Source organism: Pezoporus wallicus, unplaced genomic scaffold (assembly GCF_028554395.1).
Source record: "Pezoporus wallicus isolate ANWC-B61680 ecotype Strahan unplaced genomic scaffold, APGP_CSIRO_Pwel_v1 contig_10187, whole genome shotgun sequence".
Lineage (NCBI taxonomy): Eukaryota > Metazoa > Chordata > Aves > Psittaciformes > Psittacidae > Pezoporus > Pezoporus wallicus.
In genome coordinates, this window is record NW_026636878.1 from 153225 (window position 1) to 166216 (window position 12992).

Genomic DNA, 12992 nt, shown 5'->3' on the forward strand with positions numbered 1-12992 from the left:
TAATGCATTCTGAGATACATTTTAACAGCAGCTAAAATAAGCAAGTATATGAACAAGCCAAAAGAAAACTAGTAGAACACTTAGTTCCTGAGCTTCCACACTGAATAACACAGTTGTACACCCCTTTTAAAAATACCCCAAATTTGGGGTGCAGCAGTGTGTGGCTTCTCAAGAACTGTTGGTTTAATTTTCTTTACTCCATGATATTGCAGATGTCAGACTAAAAGCATGATAAAATGTCATAGAAGCTAAAAGCCTTGACAGTCTCCAGTTCTGATGGGCTGAATTTACAGCTAGTTTCTTCAAGTTACTGTGTCACAGAAATGTCCAAATTTTGCTGCAGGTTGACCTAAGCTGCACAATTTCAAGGAAGGAAGAACCTGTGATGTAATTGATGCCTCTTGTCTGCTAAATTGATACTACTACACTAATTAGTCAATGGACAGAAGTAAATGTTCTGCTATTTGATTAATTCTCTTTTTTTTTTCCTCTGAGAAAGGTGGTTTCTAAATATATGTCTCTCCAGTTCTTTACTCATGTTTGGCTTGCAGGGTCCTTCCCTGAATAATGCTCATATTTTAGGACTGGCAGCTTTTGTGGTCCACTTAAGTGAATCCAGAGCTCTAATTCCTGAAGTGCAAGTCAATTTTGGGATTTCTCAGCCTGTTCCTGCAAAGCTCCTTTCCCTTTCTGAGTTCTGGAACTGCTTGCTAGAGTGCAGGATGGAAGAATCGTTTACCTTCTGCATGAGGTGAGGTCGTGTCTCCACCATGTGTCTTTGTTTCCCTGGTGTAGGTTTGCCACAGGAGGGATGCTTGAGAGCACATGAAGTGCTTTCAAAAGCAAATAGGTTAGAAGCTTTTTTAATACTCTTTATTTTGACTTTGGACTTTGAGTGGGAAAAGGTACGATTGAACCAAACAGTTAATGGAGTTTGTTCTTTTTCTCAGGTTTTGCACTGCAGCAGTATCTTACTTTATGTGCAAGTTTTCATCCTGCTCTCATGAGGATTTGTGTGCCTTGCTTCCTCCTAGCCTTGTTAAAAAGGTAAAAGGAAAAAAGTTTTACTTACGAGAATGATCAGTCTCGGTTCAATTTCCTGCTGCAGACTCCTGTGAAACTAACTCATGCAAAGAAAACTATATAAAAATGCATCTTGGTATCCTCCCATCTTACCATTTTATGTATTTGCTTGTTTTGCAATGTCACACAGGGGTTGCCCTGGGCCTTTTTTTTTGTGATGGAAATGTGCAGGGTCTGTATGTTTGTTTTAGCTGCAGTACTTAGTGCCTCGGCTGAGCTTGGAAGCTCGGGAAATCCTGTGCAAAGAGGCAAAAACTGAGCTACTCTGGAATTCCCTGTCACATCCCTCTCTGAACTACAGAAGAGCCAGCCTCTGTTTATGGAAACAAGCACGCTTTCAAGAGCTCTTGAAGGAAAAAGCATTCCAGGTATAAGTATTTTTCATGACTTCAGTTCACACTGTAATTCTCATTTTTCAAATATGCCCTTTGCAGTTTACTAATTGGCAATAAAAAGCTGCTTGTAAAAAGTTAATATGCCTGAAAGTTGGTCTGACCGCTGAAGATATCACGTGCTCAGTGTTATTTGTAAGTGTTGATGGTGATGGTAATGTAGAAATAGAAAATTGGAGTTAAGTTTTTCATCCTGCTTATTGTGAAAGCAGAAAGTTTGACAAGTTATATTGTATATACTGAGAAAATGGTCAGGAAGTGTAGAGAAGAGACCTGTCCATGGTCTCAGCTTCCTGCTGTGTACTGCCTGTGAAGTGATGGTGAGTCAAATAACTGAAAATACTTGGGGTTTTTTGGTGCTTTGTCTAAATGTCAGTGTTCTCCTGAACCACCTGTGTTTCTCTGATTGTTTGGCTCTGCCTTGCTGAGAAGCAGGTTTAAATCACAGCTACTCTCTTTATACCACCCTTGGACAGGATTTCTTTTTTTAACCTGGTTCACATAAAACCAGTTTGTCTTTGTGCAGAGGAGTCTGTCATGTTACTAGAATGACTCCTTGTGCTTGGCTAGCTTGATGTATGCAGCTAAAATAGCTTTGCATTAAAACCTTTCTTTGATGCTTGTACCAGTCTGTCTGACTATGGTGCTTTGTTCATTTTAGCATTTATTTCTAATAACATGTGTTCATTCTGGTATCTAGACTTTGACATGATGAGCATGTTCAGAAATGTCAGAGGGGTGGGTGGGTGTGGGTGAAGTGTTTGATAGGCTTGCTTTCAGTAAATTTTTAATGCCAATTGGGTTTTAGTTTAGATTGGTTGCAAGGGAAACAGTGCAAGAACTTTTAGTTGATGTTTTCTGTCTCATCTCTCTTAACCTGTGCAGGATTGTGTCTGAGGGTGGGCGAAGGTGGGTTTTGTGTTGGGAGGAAGGTGGCTGTTCTGCACAAGTTGCCTTGCTGGTCTGCCCTCTTACCTCACTCACTGCTTTGCCCAGTTGTCTTTCAGAGAGTGGCTGCTATTGGAGCTGGAAGTGTCCTCTGAAAAGGATATTCTGTCTGCTTCAGAAAGGTAAGTGCAGAGGGGCTCTGTTGAAAAGGGCATAGCTCAAGAGTCTTTCCCACCCATATGAGGAAAAAGTACTGAAGATCAGGAAGTAAATAAACCAGCTGTTGTGGGGCAGAAATGCCTGTTGACTACTATGCTTTGTCCAGAGTTGCAGCAATGCTAGAATGAGGCATGTTTAACTGAGGAAGCTTATCAAGATAAGCTCTGGCCTGCACATGCAGTCCTTCCAAATAACTTTTCACAAAACCTCCCTGTTTCCAGAAGCAAGAGGTGACTGACATCAGGACATGTGGTTTTGGGTGGATGACTCTTCTATCTGTACTTGTATGGGTGCTTTCACCTGTCATTCCACTTGCTGTGTGAGCTTCCTTTTACATCAAGGAAAGACCACCATTAAAATCTAATCTGTCATAAGTGTTTCTATCTTCTCCTTTTCAATACTGCAGGCAGGATTTCCATTATTGGGCCATCTATCAGTGGTATCTTCCTGCAGCTTCTGCTTCTGGTGGCTGCGATGGAGACCTGGAGAAGGCATGTGGCATTATTATCAATACCATTCTGGATTCCTCACAAAGGTATTCTGCATCATGACTTGCATTTCTGCAGAAGCAATGGTTCTGCTAATGGCCATGCAAGATAGGAGCTGTGAGCTTGTGCCTCACATGGGGCTGTGGAAACAATTCTCACAGGTCTGGTTGGGAGTGAAAGCTGGGAGGTGGCCCTGCAGGACTCGCCAGTCTTTGCATAAGAATCTTGTTTTGGGTGACAGGTCTGGGGTTGCAGTCACAGAGTCCCTAGTCAAGCTTTATGCTGAATTTGTATTCAGGTCGTTTGGCCAGACAAGCAGCAGTGCCCCTGAGGAAGTGGCTGAAGCTGGAAAATGAGAGAGGTCTAGAGGAGAGTTGCTGTCTCACCTACAGCTTGTTTAAGGAATATTAATATTAGAGCTTTATGTTCATCTGAAGCCATTTGACTTTATTTGAATGGTGTTATCCTGCTGGGCTAACAGGGTTAGTTACCTGGTGTGTCTGTTAATTTCAGGTTGGACCTGGGTACCTGCGGCCGGTCAAAGACAGCTCTCAATCCTGATATCTTCTGCAAGCTGCAGGTGATTTCAGACTCCATGTATCTATACATTCAATCCTTGATTTTTGACCCAGCAAAGTCAAAAATTATTTCCCAATACCTCAGTGTACATTGACATTCAGTTCTCCACGTCAGCAGTAGCATGGAAACTGGGGGGGGGGGGGGGGGATTTTTCTTACTGATCTCTTTGTCTTACTTCAGCAAAACATGGAGAGTCTGAATGCAAACTAGGGTACAGTCCTGGCAAACACTGATTTACTTTTTTTTACCCCATCTCCCTGTTCAGGAGATGGTGCTGGAGCTGGGGTGTAGGCAGAGGTTGCTTTCTGACTGCACCAGGCACTTCCTGTTGGAGATTCTCAAGGAAAGACTGAAAGACAGAAAACCTGGCTCTGCTTTGGGTGAGCAGTTGTGGAGGCAGCAGGAGCTGCTGCTGCACAGAAGGTAAATGCAGATCTGAAAGGCTGGGAATATCTTGAACAAAACTGCTGTTCAAGGAAATTCTAGTGCAGTTGGGTAGTCCCTCCTCTGATTCCATTGCAAGTGAGGAGGACACTATTGTCATGGTAACAATTGTGCAAGGGATACTTATTCTATGGTACCCGGGTGAATTAACTGTGTCTTGCTGTCTTAGGCTTTAGTTGGCTCTGCCAGTAGACTGGATTTCAAAGACCCACATGCCCTCATGGACAACGTTTACAGCCCATTCTTCATGCAACCATTTGTAACTGTTAAATTACTCTATTTGCTGCTGTCAGCTAGATGTGCATTTCTATTTTTGAGTCATTGCTGGTATCTTTGGAAGTTGTGTGTATATCATGGAAATGCAGGGGGGATTGTTGCCTATGGGAAAAATTCCTTGTGCAGTTTCTGTCTGTGTGTTTGAGATCTCTCACATTTAACATCTCTCAAACTTCCCTTGGTATTGAAGACGCGTTCTTGAGAGTATGGAGCCTGATTCTCTTCTTCATGGTAATCTCGGTTTTGTTTTTGTTTTTCCCTATGTAAGGATCCTGGTGGGGCTCCCTGCATCCACTCTGATCATGACATGTCAAAAAGGAAAGAAGACAGTGTTGGACTGTGAAGACTTTTTCTGTTTTGTAAACTCAGAGCTGGTATGTGTCATTAGCCAAACAGTAATTTCTTGTTGGTAAATGCTCTAGATTAAGACCTTAAACTTGGGTTTAGGACAGGAGTTAAAATGCAGCTAAACTTGGAACAACCTTAGCTTAGCTCATAGGGACATTCAGCTCATTGAGCTCAAGACTTCACACCCCCTAGCTCTGCAGAGTTCCTCTCAGGACTTTGCTGTAGGATGATGACTTTTGGGTTTGTTCATTTGGAATTGTTGTGGCATTTTATGCTATGGAGAGAGAATCCTTGGGAAATAGTATAGGCAAATCTAGGGTGGAGCCAGCCAGCATAGCAGTAGTTGGAGCTGGGATTGCACAGTCCAGAAGCAGAACCACCAGTGGGTGATCACAGAGTAGCTTGGTGGTGGCTTGGCCAGTTCTTGAGTGGTAGGAGTGTTCTTTCCAGTTATGTTGCTCATGACAGTGTATGTTTGTGGTGTGCACACGCGTGCAGCAACCTGGGGGATGCTGTCTTTGGTGTCATCTGTCAAATGTTTCTCTAGTGTATGTAACACAGGAGGGTAAGAAGATCTCTGCAGCTCCCTAGGAGATCAGCTGACCTGAGGGTCCCCCAAGGCACTGTTTTGTGCTCTGAGGATAGCTATCCTTTCTGTCTATCCATCCTGACTGGCGTTTTCAAGCCCTGCTGCACTGTCATGCTAGCCACAGCCAAAAACCTCTGTTCATTGCAAGACTTAATCAAACTGCCATCCACGAGTGGTGAGCAGGGCTGATTTGCTTCCTGGTGCTGGACTGTAAAGCACCACCTAGTCAGTGGTGTTGCTTTATGTAGAAATGAAATTATTACAGTCTGAACTGATGCTCAGGATCTCACGGGGTGATTTTGTGCTGAGTCCTGTTGGGCCAGACACCCAAAATATTCAGAGAAAATCGTAATTCAAAAGGGATGAAATGATTTTTTTCCTCTCCCCACAGAAGAATGTCTGTTCCAGAGGGTATGCACTGTCCTATGACATCACTTCTCACTTCTTTAGGGTAAGTGCTGCTTTTGTCATTCTGTTCCAGTATCCCTGCTAACTAGAGTAGTTTCTTCACCAGATACCAGACTGTGATATTCTTGGCAATGAGATGTCCTATTTATGCTCTTGTTTTGAGAATCATTGTTGTAAATTCCAAAAAGAAAAGCAGTAATCCAGGAAAATGCAGAGAAGTAATAGGAGACAGTAATGGTAGAGGTTAATTCTAATACAACACACCAAAGCTGATGGGAGGAGAAATTGTTGGTAACACATTCCTTTTGCTGGGCCATGCTGACCCCTACAGTTACCTTTGACTAGTTTGCACAGAGCTTGGTGAGATACTTCAAAGCAGCACAGACATACGTGTGTAGTCATCATGTAATTTGTCCCCTTCCAGGGCCTGCTTAATGCCAGCTTGGGCTGCAATAAATTTGCAGAAGCAATCAACGATGTTCTAACAGCGTGTCAAACCAAGTGTCCCATTGTGCTTTTGTCTGCAGCGGTAACTGTTCTTATTTCATCACTAAATAAGTACCAGTTCAGAGCACTTGTCTTAAGCTTCATTTAATGCAAACCGTGAAGTGAGTGTGGGGAAATTCTTAATGCCTTTGGGAAATTGTGGAGTGTTTTTGTACCCTTGTATCACTGATTCCAGCTCTGGGCATTCAGCCTTGGTGTTGGAGCATCACTATACAAGAGGAACAGAGGCTGTTTAAGAGAAGCTGGGAGACTTGTCTGGGTTTCAGATGCACAGTGAAGGCGGCTGATTGTTATGTGCCAAGCAACCGAAAAGTCCATAAAGCACAGATTATTCACTGTGAGGGTGGTGAGACACTGGCACAGGGTGCCCAGAGAAGCTGTGGCTGCCCCATCCCTGGCAGTGTTCAAGGCCAGGTTGGACACAGGGGCTTGGAGCAAGCTGCTCTAGTGGAAGGTGGCCCTGCCCATGGCAGGGAGTTGAGACTGGATGAGCTTTAAGGTCTCTTCCAACCCAAACCATTCTAGGATTCTATGATTGGTCCTGCTGCAGGAGTTTCAGAGCACCATGGTATGATGGTCACATGTGACCCTCTTCACATTTCCAGGATGTGAAACTCCTCATGGTTCTTATGTGTGAATGTATAGTTTGGACTTTTTCAATAAGGGGAAGGGATGTCCATATCAAATATCTGGCTGAGGTAGCATGCATAGCTAATTGCAGACAACTACTGAGTACACCACCAGTAATGCTGCTGCTTTGTCTTTCTTCCTAGTTTTGGTGGCCGAAGCTGGAGCCAGTACTTTGCTCTCAGTGGGAAAGACTCTTTGGAGTTCCACTTGCAGAAGAACTGGAAAGACTGAGGGAACTAAAGTCCTCAGCTACCAGGTGTGTATGAGGAACTGAGTGTGGATCTGCAGCAGGAAAACCTGCTCTCTGAGGTATGGGCATCCACGAGGCCTGTTCTGTGAGCCAGGCTGGGTTTCAGCAGGCCGTATGAGATGCTAATGTGGACTGAGGCTTGTAGGACAGCTATATACAGATTCCTTTGTAGAGTTTAAACTCAAAATTGGTCATTATAATTATTTAGTCTGGCCTTCTGTGTAATATGGGTTAGAGTGTTCTACCATAAGAAAAAGAATCTTTTTAGAGGAGACTGGAAGGCAGAGTCCTTGTTAGAGAAACACTGGAAATAGCCTTTAGCACAGTGTTGAGTCATTTGCTTAAGCTGCCGCACCCTTTGCTCCCTGATTTGGTGAATCTCTGGTCTCTTAAAGCTACCCACTGCTTCTCTGCTGTATCCTTCCTTATTTAGCTGTTCTGCTGTCTGTTCAGCAGACTGATACTTTTCTCCAAAAGCTGGGAATTCAGTACAAGAATCTCCTTGCAGGTTATTGCAAGTGACAATCGCTTGTGTAGTAGTGTACAGTTAGCAACCTTGTGCAACCTCGGATAAGATATTCGGGTATGCTTCCACCTGCTTCTGGGCTTTTATTTTTTTTTAATTGTCTGTTACGTAGCATCCAACTGCAGGGGAAATAATTTGGAAGAATTTTTGGCCACAGACTTACACCTTTGCCCAAGCCCCTGATTTCCTCCTTATTCAAAGCTGATTTCCCTCTTCCAAACTCATGACATGCTGGTTTTGTTTCCTAGCTTCCTTTCTTCAGGAGTGGCCTTCCCTCCCTCTGAGCCTCCTTGGATTTCAGCTGCCTTCCTCCATTGTGCTGTTCAGCAGCAATCACCACGTGGACAAGAGAGAGAGGCACTGAAGAGGCTGGGGGCTGACACACAACAGGCAAGACTGAGCACATTTTAAGTGTCTGCTGCTCCCAGCACTTGGATACTAGAAGCAGAATGTCTTTAGCTGAGAAATGGTTGTTCTGAGATACTGCTCCTGTCCCTGATAAACCCTGTTGTGAAATCTTGCTGATGGCTAGTTGATAAAGTGAAGCTGTAAATTACCAGTTGCTAAATACTTATCCTAGAGGCAAAGCTGTTCCAAACTTTAACTTTTAACTCATTATTGACTCCTTTGTGAAGCCAGGGAGCACTAATAATCAGCTGCTATAAAAGCTGAAGCTGGAGAGATCACTGCAGGGACGGAGAGCTCAATCCATGGCATGCCAGGATCACCTCTCCCTGTGGATTTTAGCACAGGCAACTTGGCTGGAAGATTAAGGAGATGCAGAAAGTCTGTGAGACAGGAATGCACATGTTTCAGGGGCTCTCAAAAGACACGCTGGGAATCCCAGGGAGAGATTTCTGGAGGCTTTTCCCAAGTCTGTTCCAGGAAATGCCTTTCCATGCTCTGTGCCCTCAGTGCATGGGAATTATCTGAAGCACCCTGCTGAGGAGGGAGCTGGGCTGCTGCCCCGCAGTGCTGTCTGTTGATCTTGCAGGGGATAGCTGGGACCAGAGCTCCATATGGAAAATGTCACTGTACTAGAATATTCACAGGCAAACACTGTTGAAGCAAAACCTGTGGCTTACTATTTACTCTCCAGTTTATTGCTTGGGGCAGCAGTGAGGGTAGCAGTTCCTCTTGGTATGGGATTGACTCCTCTACTGTTTATACTGGCTGAGAGCCAAAAGCTGCTAGTCAGAAACTGGTGTCACTGAGTTGATGTGAGCATTTGGTACATGTGGAGTAACAGCAGCTTTCATCTCAAAAACCTGCCTTGAGAGAGGAGGATGCCAGGAAGAGTAAGAACAGTGGGGGTCCCAGCGGCTGACTGGTGTTCAGGCCCCAGCTCACACTCCCAACTGGTGCTCTGGTGCCTGTGGGACTGCACAGACCTCTGTGTACTGGGGACTTAGTTCTGTACACAGCACTGGTGTTGGGAGCTGCATCCCTTCAGGTGGCAGCTTTAAGGGCAAATCTGTCAGAAATGGGAGTGTTGTGGGATTAGCCACCTTTTTGGGGTTGAGACACTTCAGTTAAATCCAAGGAACCCAGCTATTCCACTTGTGCCTCTCGTTTTTGTTTGATTCATCCATGTGCAGCAATCTGTGCCTCTGGAAAGCTCTCAGCTGAAGGGAAAGGTCTCTCACTGCCATGTTTCCTGCCCTGACCACTATGAATGTGCAGACAGACCTGCTGTGCATGGAAAGTGCTGTCTGGCTTGGCCCTCTCTTCTCTCAGACATAGATAAGAAAGGAGGGTTAGCTTTACAACTGGATTAGCAGCATAAATAGAGAAGTTACTTTCCAGGATCACAGAGCCACTGCATCCTTTGATTTTTGCAGTAGCGATACAGAAAAGCCATAACCAGTGTATGTTAGGACAGGATTACGACGCACTTGCATCTGCTGGTGGCATGGTGGCTGTGGACCAACACTAGCTCTCCTCCAGGTTTATGTCTGTGGTAGCTCACTCAGTTTTTCCTTCACTGGGAGAAGTTGTCATCTGTTGTCTGACTTTGAGAACAGTGAACTGGGTGTGTAGTACACCCTTAAAAGCAACAGACAATGTCAGGCTGTCATCTCCAAACACACTGCCTTCAGCTGGGAGGAACAGCAGTGCTTGTGGTTCATCCAGGTCCATCCTGGGAACATACTCAGTGAAGTGTTTATTTCCCAATGGGAAGGTGCGCGTTCTGAGTCACCACCATGGATACAACTAACAGGCAGTCTCTTTTCCTTGCAGCTTCTTGTTTCTCTACTGTTCTTCTCACTCATGGATCTCATCTCAGCAAAAATAGCACCAAAGGTAAATTCAACCCTGAGGGAATTCTCATGGCGCTAAATGTGTCTGATCTTCTTGGTTTGCTGCCTAAAAATGCTTTGCACCAGTACTGTGGAGGCTGGTAGCTTGTTCTGCAAGAAGGAAGGGATCAGTGATGTCTCAGACAGGGCCTGCTGAAAGCCTTCTGTTCTGACCAGATTAAACCTGTATTTCCCTCTAACTGACCTTATCTTCCTTTTCACTACAGTAGCTTTTATTTCTCTTCCTGAATGACTTACAATTTTCAGTTCCCTGTCCAGGCTTTACACCTCCCAGGTAGTGCAGGAGCCTCCTCTCTATCTTCTCTTTTTTGCAGCATTTCACATTTGTTAGATGATGTTTTTCCTAAAGCTGGAACGTACATGATGTTTCACAGGAGAAAGGGTCACCAGCAAGGGGGAACTTTAGTTTCCAAATGATTTAATACTATTAAATGAAGGAGCAAAAATGACAGGTTTCTTCCAGCAGCTGCCTGCCCTAAGCACCCTCCTGCCTGTGAATGCCTGTTTCTGTCCCTTTGCTGTCTTCACAGCTTTGAAGTGCAACCATTTGTGTAGTCACCTACAGATTGGATAAGGGAGCAGTTTCCAGTGAAACATAATCATAGTCTGCCTTTGGGAGAGTCTGCAGAAAGAGTTGTTGAGGAAAGAAACATCTGGGAGGTTATTCCAAGTAAAATAATTAATGCAAAATAAAAACCCAACCCCACAATCCCAAGACATGCTGTCACTAGAAAGTTAGAGGGGAAAAAGCCTGCTCTGGGGAGCAGGGTGGGTTGGTGCAGGACATGCAGTAGCTCCATGCCGAGCACCACTGGGAAGTATGCTGGGGATGAGCCAATTGCTCATCGGTGCTGCTTCTCCTCCTCCACAAATCATTCTCAACTGAGCCCTGTGGTGGCCTTGTTTGGTGATGAAGGCACTGTGCTACTTTGGTGCCTGGGTGCCCAGGAGAATCCAGGCTGCCAGGTGAGGGGAAAGATGCGGGCTAAATTCCTAAAGGTCCTTTAATAGAACTCTTTATGTACAAAATTTCTTGTGAGCGGTTCCTTTCTGCTTCGGTGCATCTAAAGCCAGACTAGACCTGTCCTTTCTGATGCCCAGGAGGGAGTGGATTTTCAGACATCTCTAGAATGGTCCCTGGAGATCTTGCAGTGCCTGGAAGAGAGGGGTGCATCCTGGCCACTGCTCTTCCATTCAGCAGAGAAAGGTGAGTGAGTCCTGCTGCCAAGGGGTGGGAAGGTGAGGTTCAGTGCTGGACAGGCATGTCCTGTCTCTGATCAATGAGTGTACAAAGCTGGCCTTTGTTAGCAGCACAAAAAGAGACTTGCTTCAGTAAAAACTGAGAAGGTCCTGCTAATACCCTGCAGTCTGGTGACACAGCTGATGAGCAGGAGTGACTTAAACTCAGTATTGTTCCTTCTGGCAGAGAAAGCCTCAGTGGGGACAGCTTCCTTCACTAGTGTTTATTGTGGCCTGGAAGGAAACTGTGCTTCCCCTGTGCTGCTATAGCAGCATGCAGAGTGGCATGAGGATCATGAAAGATGCTTAGTTCTTCTCTTTTGTCCACTGCAGACACTAGGCAGTACTGTGTCCTTCGCAGTGCAGCCTCAGACCATCACATCAGGCTCCTGCCTCTTGCATTCTACAGGTAACATCCTGCTGGGCTCAGAAGGTGTTTGTGAGGGGGGATGTGGCTGATGGTTTCTCTGTACAGCAGCTGGCATAGGGGTAACTACTGCTGGCCTGTAGATGAGCTGAGCTCTTACCTTAGCTGTGTGGGAAGGAATACCTGATCTCACAGGATTCATAATTAAGGAGCCCTGTGTCTTTTGCTGGAAGTTCCTCTTCAGCTTTGTGCTCCAAACAGGAGTGTCCCTGGCTGCCCTCCTGCTCCGGCAGTGGGGTGGCCCTGCACACAGTGGGACTTGTAAACCAGAGCAAAGGCACTGGCTGTGTTTGCTCTGTGTGTCTGTCATGGAACCAGTGCTAACCAGACCTCCTGTGTGACCTTTAGCCTCACCCCAGGCTTTCACCAGCAGCTGCTCACTCGGGAACAGACTTTTCTCTATGTGGCACTTGATTTCTACATCCAGCTGCTTCAGCTCTTTGTGGAAGGGAAAGACCTGCCCCAGCCTGATCAAGCAAGCCAGAGCTCAGACCCCACAGAGCATGTGAGTGAAGCTCAGTCCCTTTTTTTTTGTCTTGAAAAAGAGAACCATGAATCCTATTCTTATCCCTTCCTCTGCCATTTGCAGCATCCCCCTTGTTCCTACCTTCCTGTCCGAGGCCGAGGGAGCTTGTGCAGCTGCTTTGGCAGGCAGGAAGCTCGCTCAGGCCTTGGGGATGAGAGAAGCTGATGCCACGCTGTTGCCCAAAACTGCCTTGTACGGGACCTCAGTGTGGCTGTATTGATCTGCTTAACTTGTGAACAGCCCCTTGGTGTGGCATACTGGTTCCTCTTTTCATTTCTGAAGGCAGGGACTGAGAACTCAAAGTGACACTGTGCTTGGTCCTGACTGGCTGCGTCTCTTCCCTATGTTCTCCAGGGGGATCTCCTGGAGGTGCTCTCCACAGCCCGGCGGTTCCTGCTTGGTGTGATCCCACAATGCCCTGCCCAAAGCTTTGGAAACATACAACCGGTATGTTGAGATTCCCCCCTCTTTACCCTGCTTTTCTTGGCTGCCGATGCTGTGCTGGTGCTGTCTGCTGAGCCTGTGACAAACACGGTTTCTGCAACTCATTTGGGAGCAGTGGAGGACACCTGCTGCTCAACCACTGCTATAGCCTTGTCCTCCCAACCCTGGGCTGCAGGCTCCATCTTCCTCAGCAACATTAAATGCTGCCCTTCTGCAGTCTCACTCCCACTGCTTAATGCTTGGTCTTGGGGGAAATACCAAGCACAGTAAGGGGGCAGGCACTGAAGTTCCCCACAGGTTAGCCAGGAAATGTTCTTACTTCTGTGTGAGTCAGCAACAGCTTCTCTCTTCTGCCTGTGCTTTTGAGAAGCAGCAAGATGCTCTGGCCTTGCTTTGAGGAACATGAGG

The 12992-nt window shown here is 45.8% G+C and overlaps 1 protein-coding gene across 1 annotated transcript in view; it reads left to right on the top strand.

Moving 5' to 3' along the window:
- The window catches only part of FANCA (FA complementation group A), a 36525-nt gene that overhangs the window by 23334 nt on the left and 199 nt on the right, over positions 1-12992 (top strand). The window contains exons 26-42 of the mRNA XM_057401971.1: positions 552-751; positions 951-1047; positions 1275-1451; positions 2472-2545; positions 2989-3117; positions 3584-3650; positions 3915-4072; positions 4638-4743; positions 5698-5757; positions 6139-6243; positions 6995-7107; positions 7876-8017; positions 9869-9931; positions 11050-11155; positions 11521-11596; positions 11963-12119; positions 12495-12587. Coding sequence (XP_057257954.1) covers positions 552-751; positions 951-1047; positions 1275-1451; positions 2472-2545; positions 2989-3117; positions 3584-3650; positions 3915-4072; positions 4638-4743; positions 5698-5757; positions 6139-6243; positions 6995-7107; positions 7876-8017; positions 9869-9931; positions 11050-11155; positions 11521-11596; positions 11963-12119; positions 12495-12587 — 1923 coding nt within the window. The remainder of the gene's footprint in view (positions 1-551; positions 752-950; positions 1048-1274; positions 1452-2471; positions 2546-2988; positions 3118-3583; positions 3651-3914; positions 4073-4637; positions 4744-5697; positions 5758-6138; positions 6244-6994; positions 7108-7875; positions 8018-9868; positions 9932-11049; positions 11156-11520; positions 11597-11962; positions 12120-12494; positions 12588-12992) is intronic.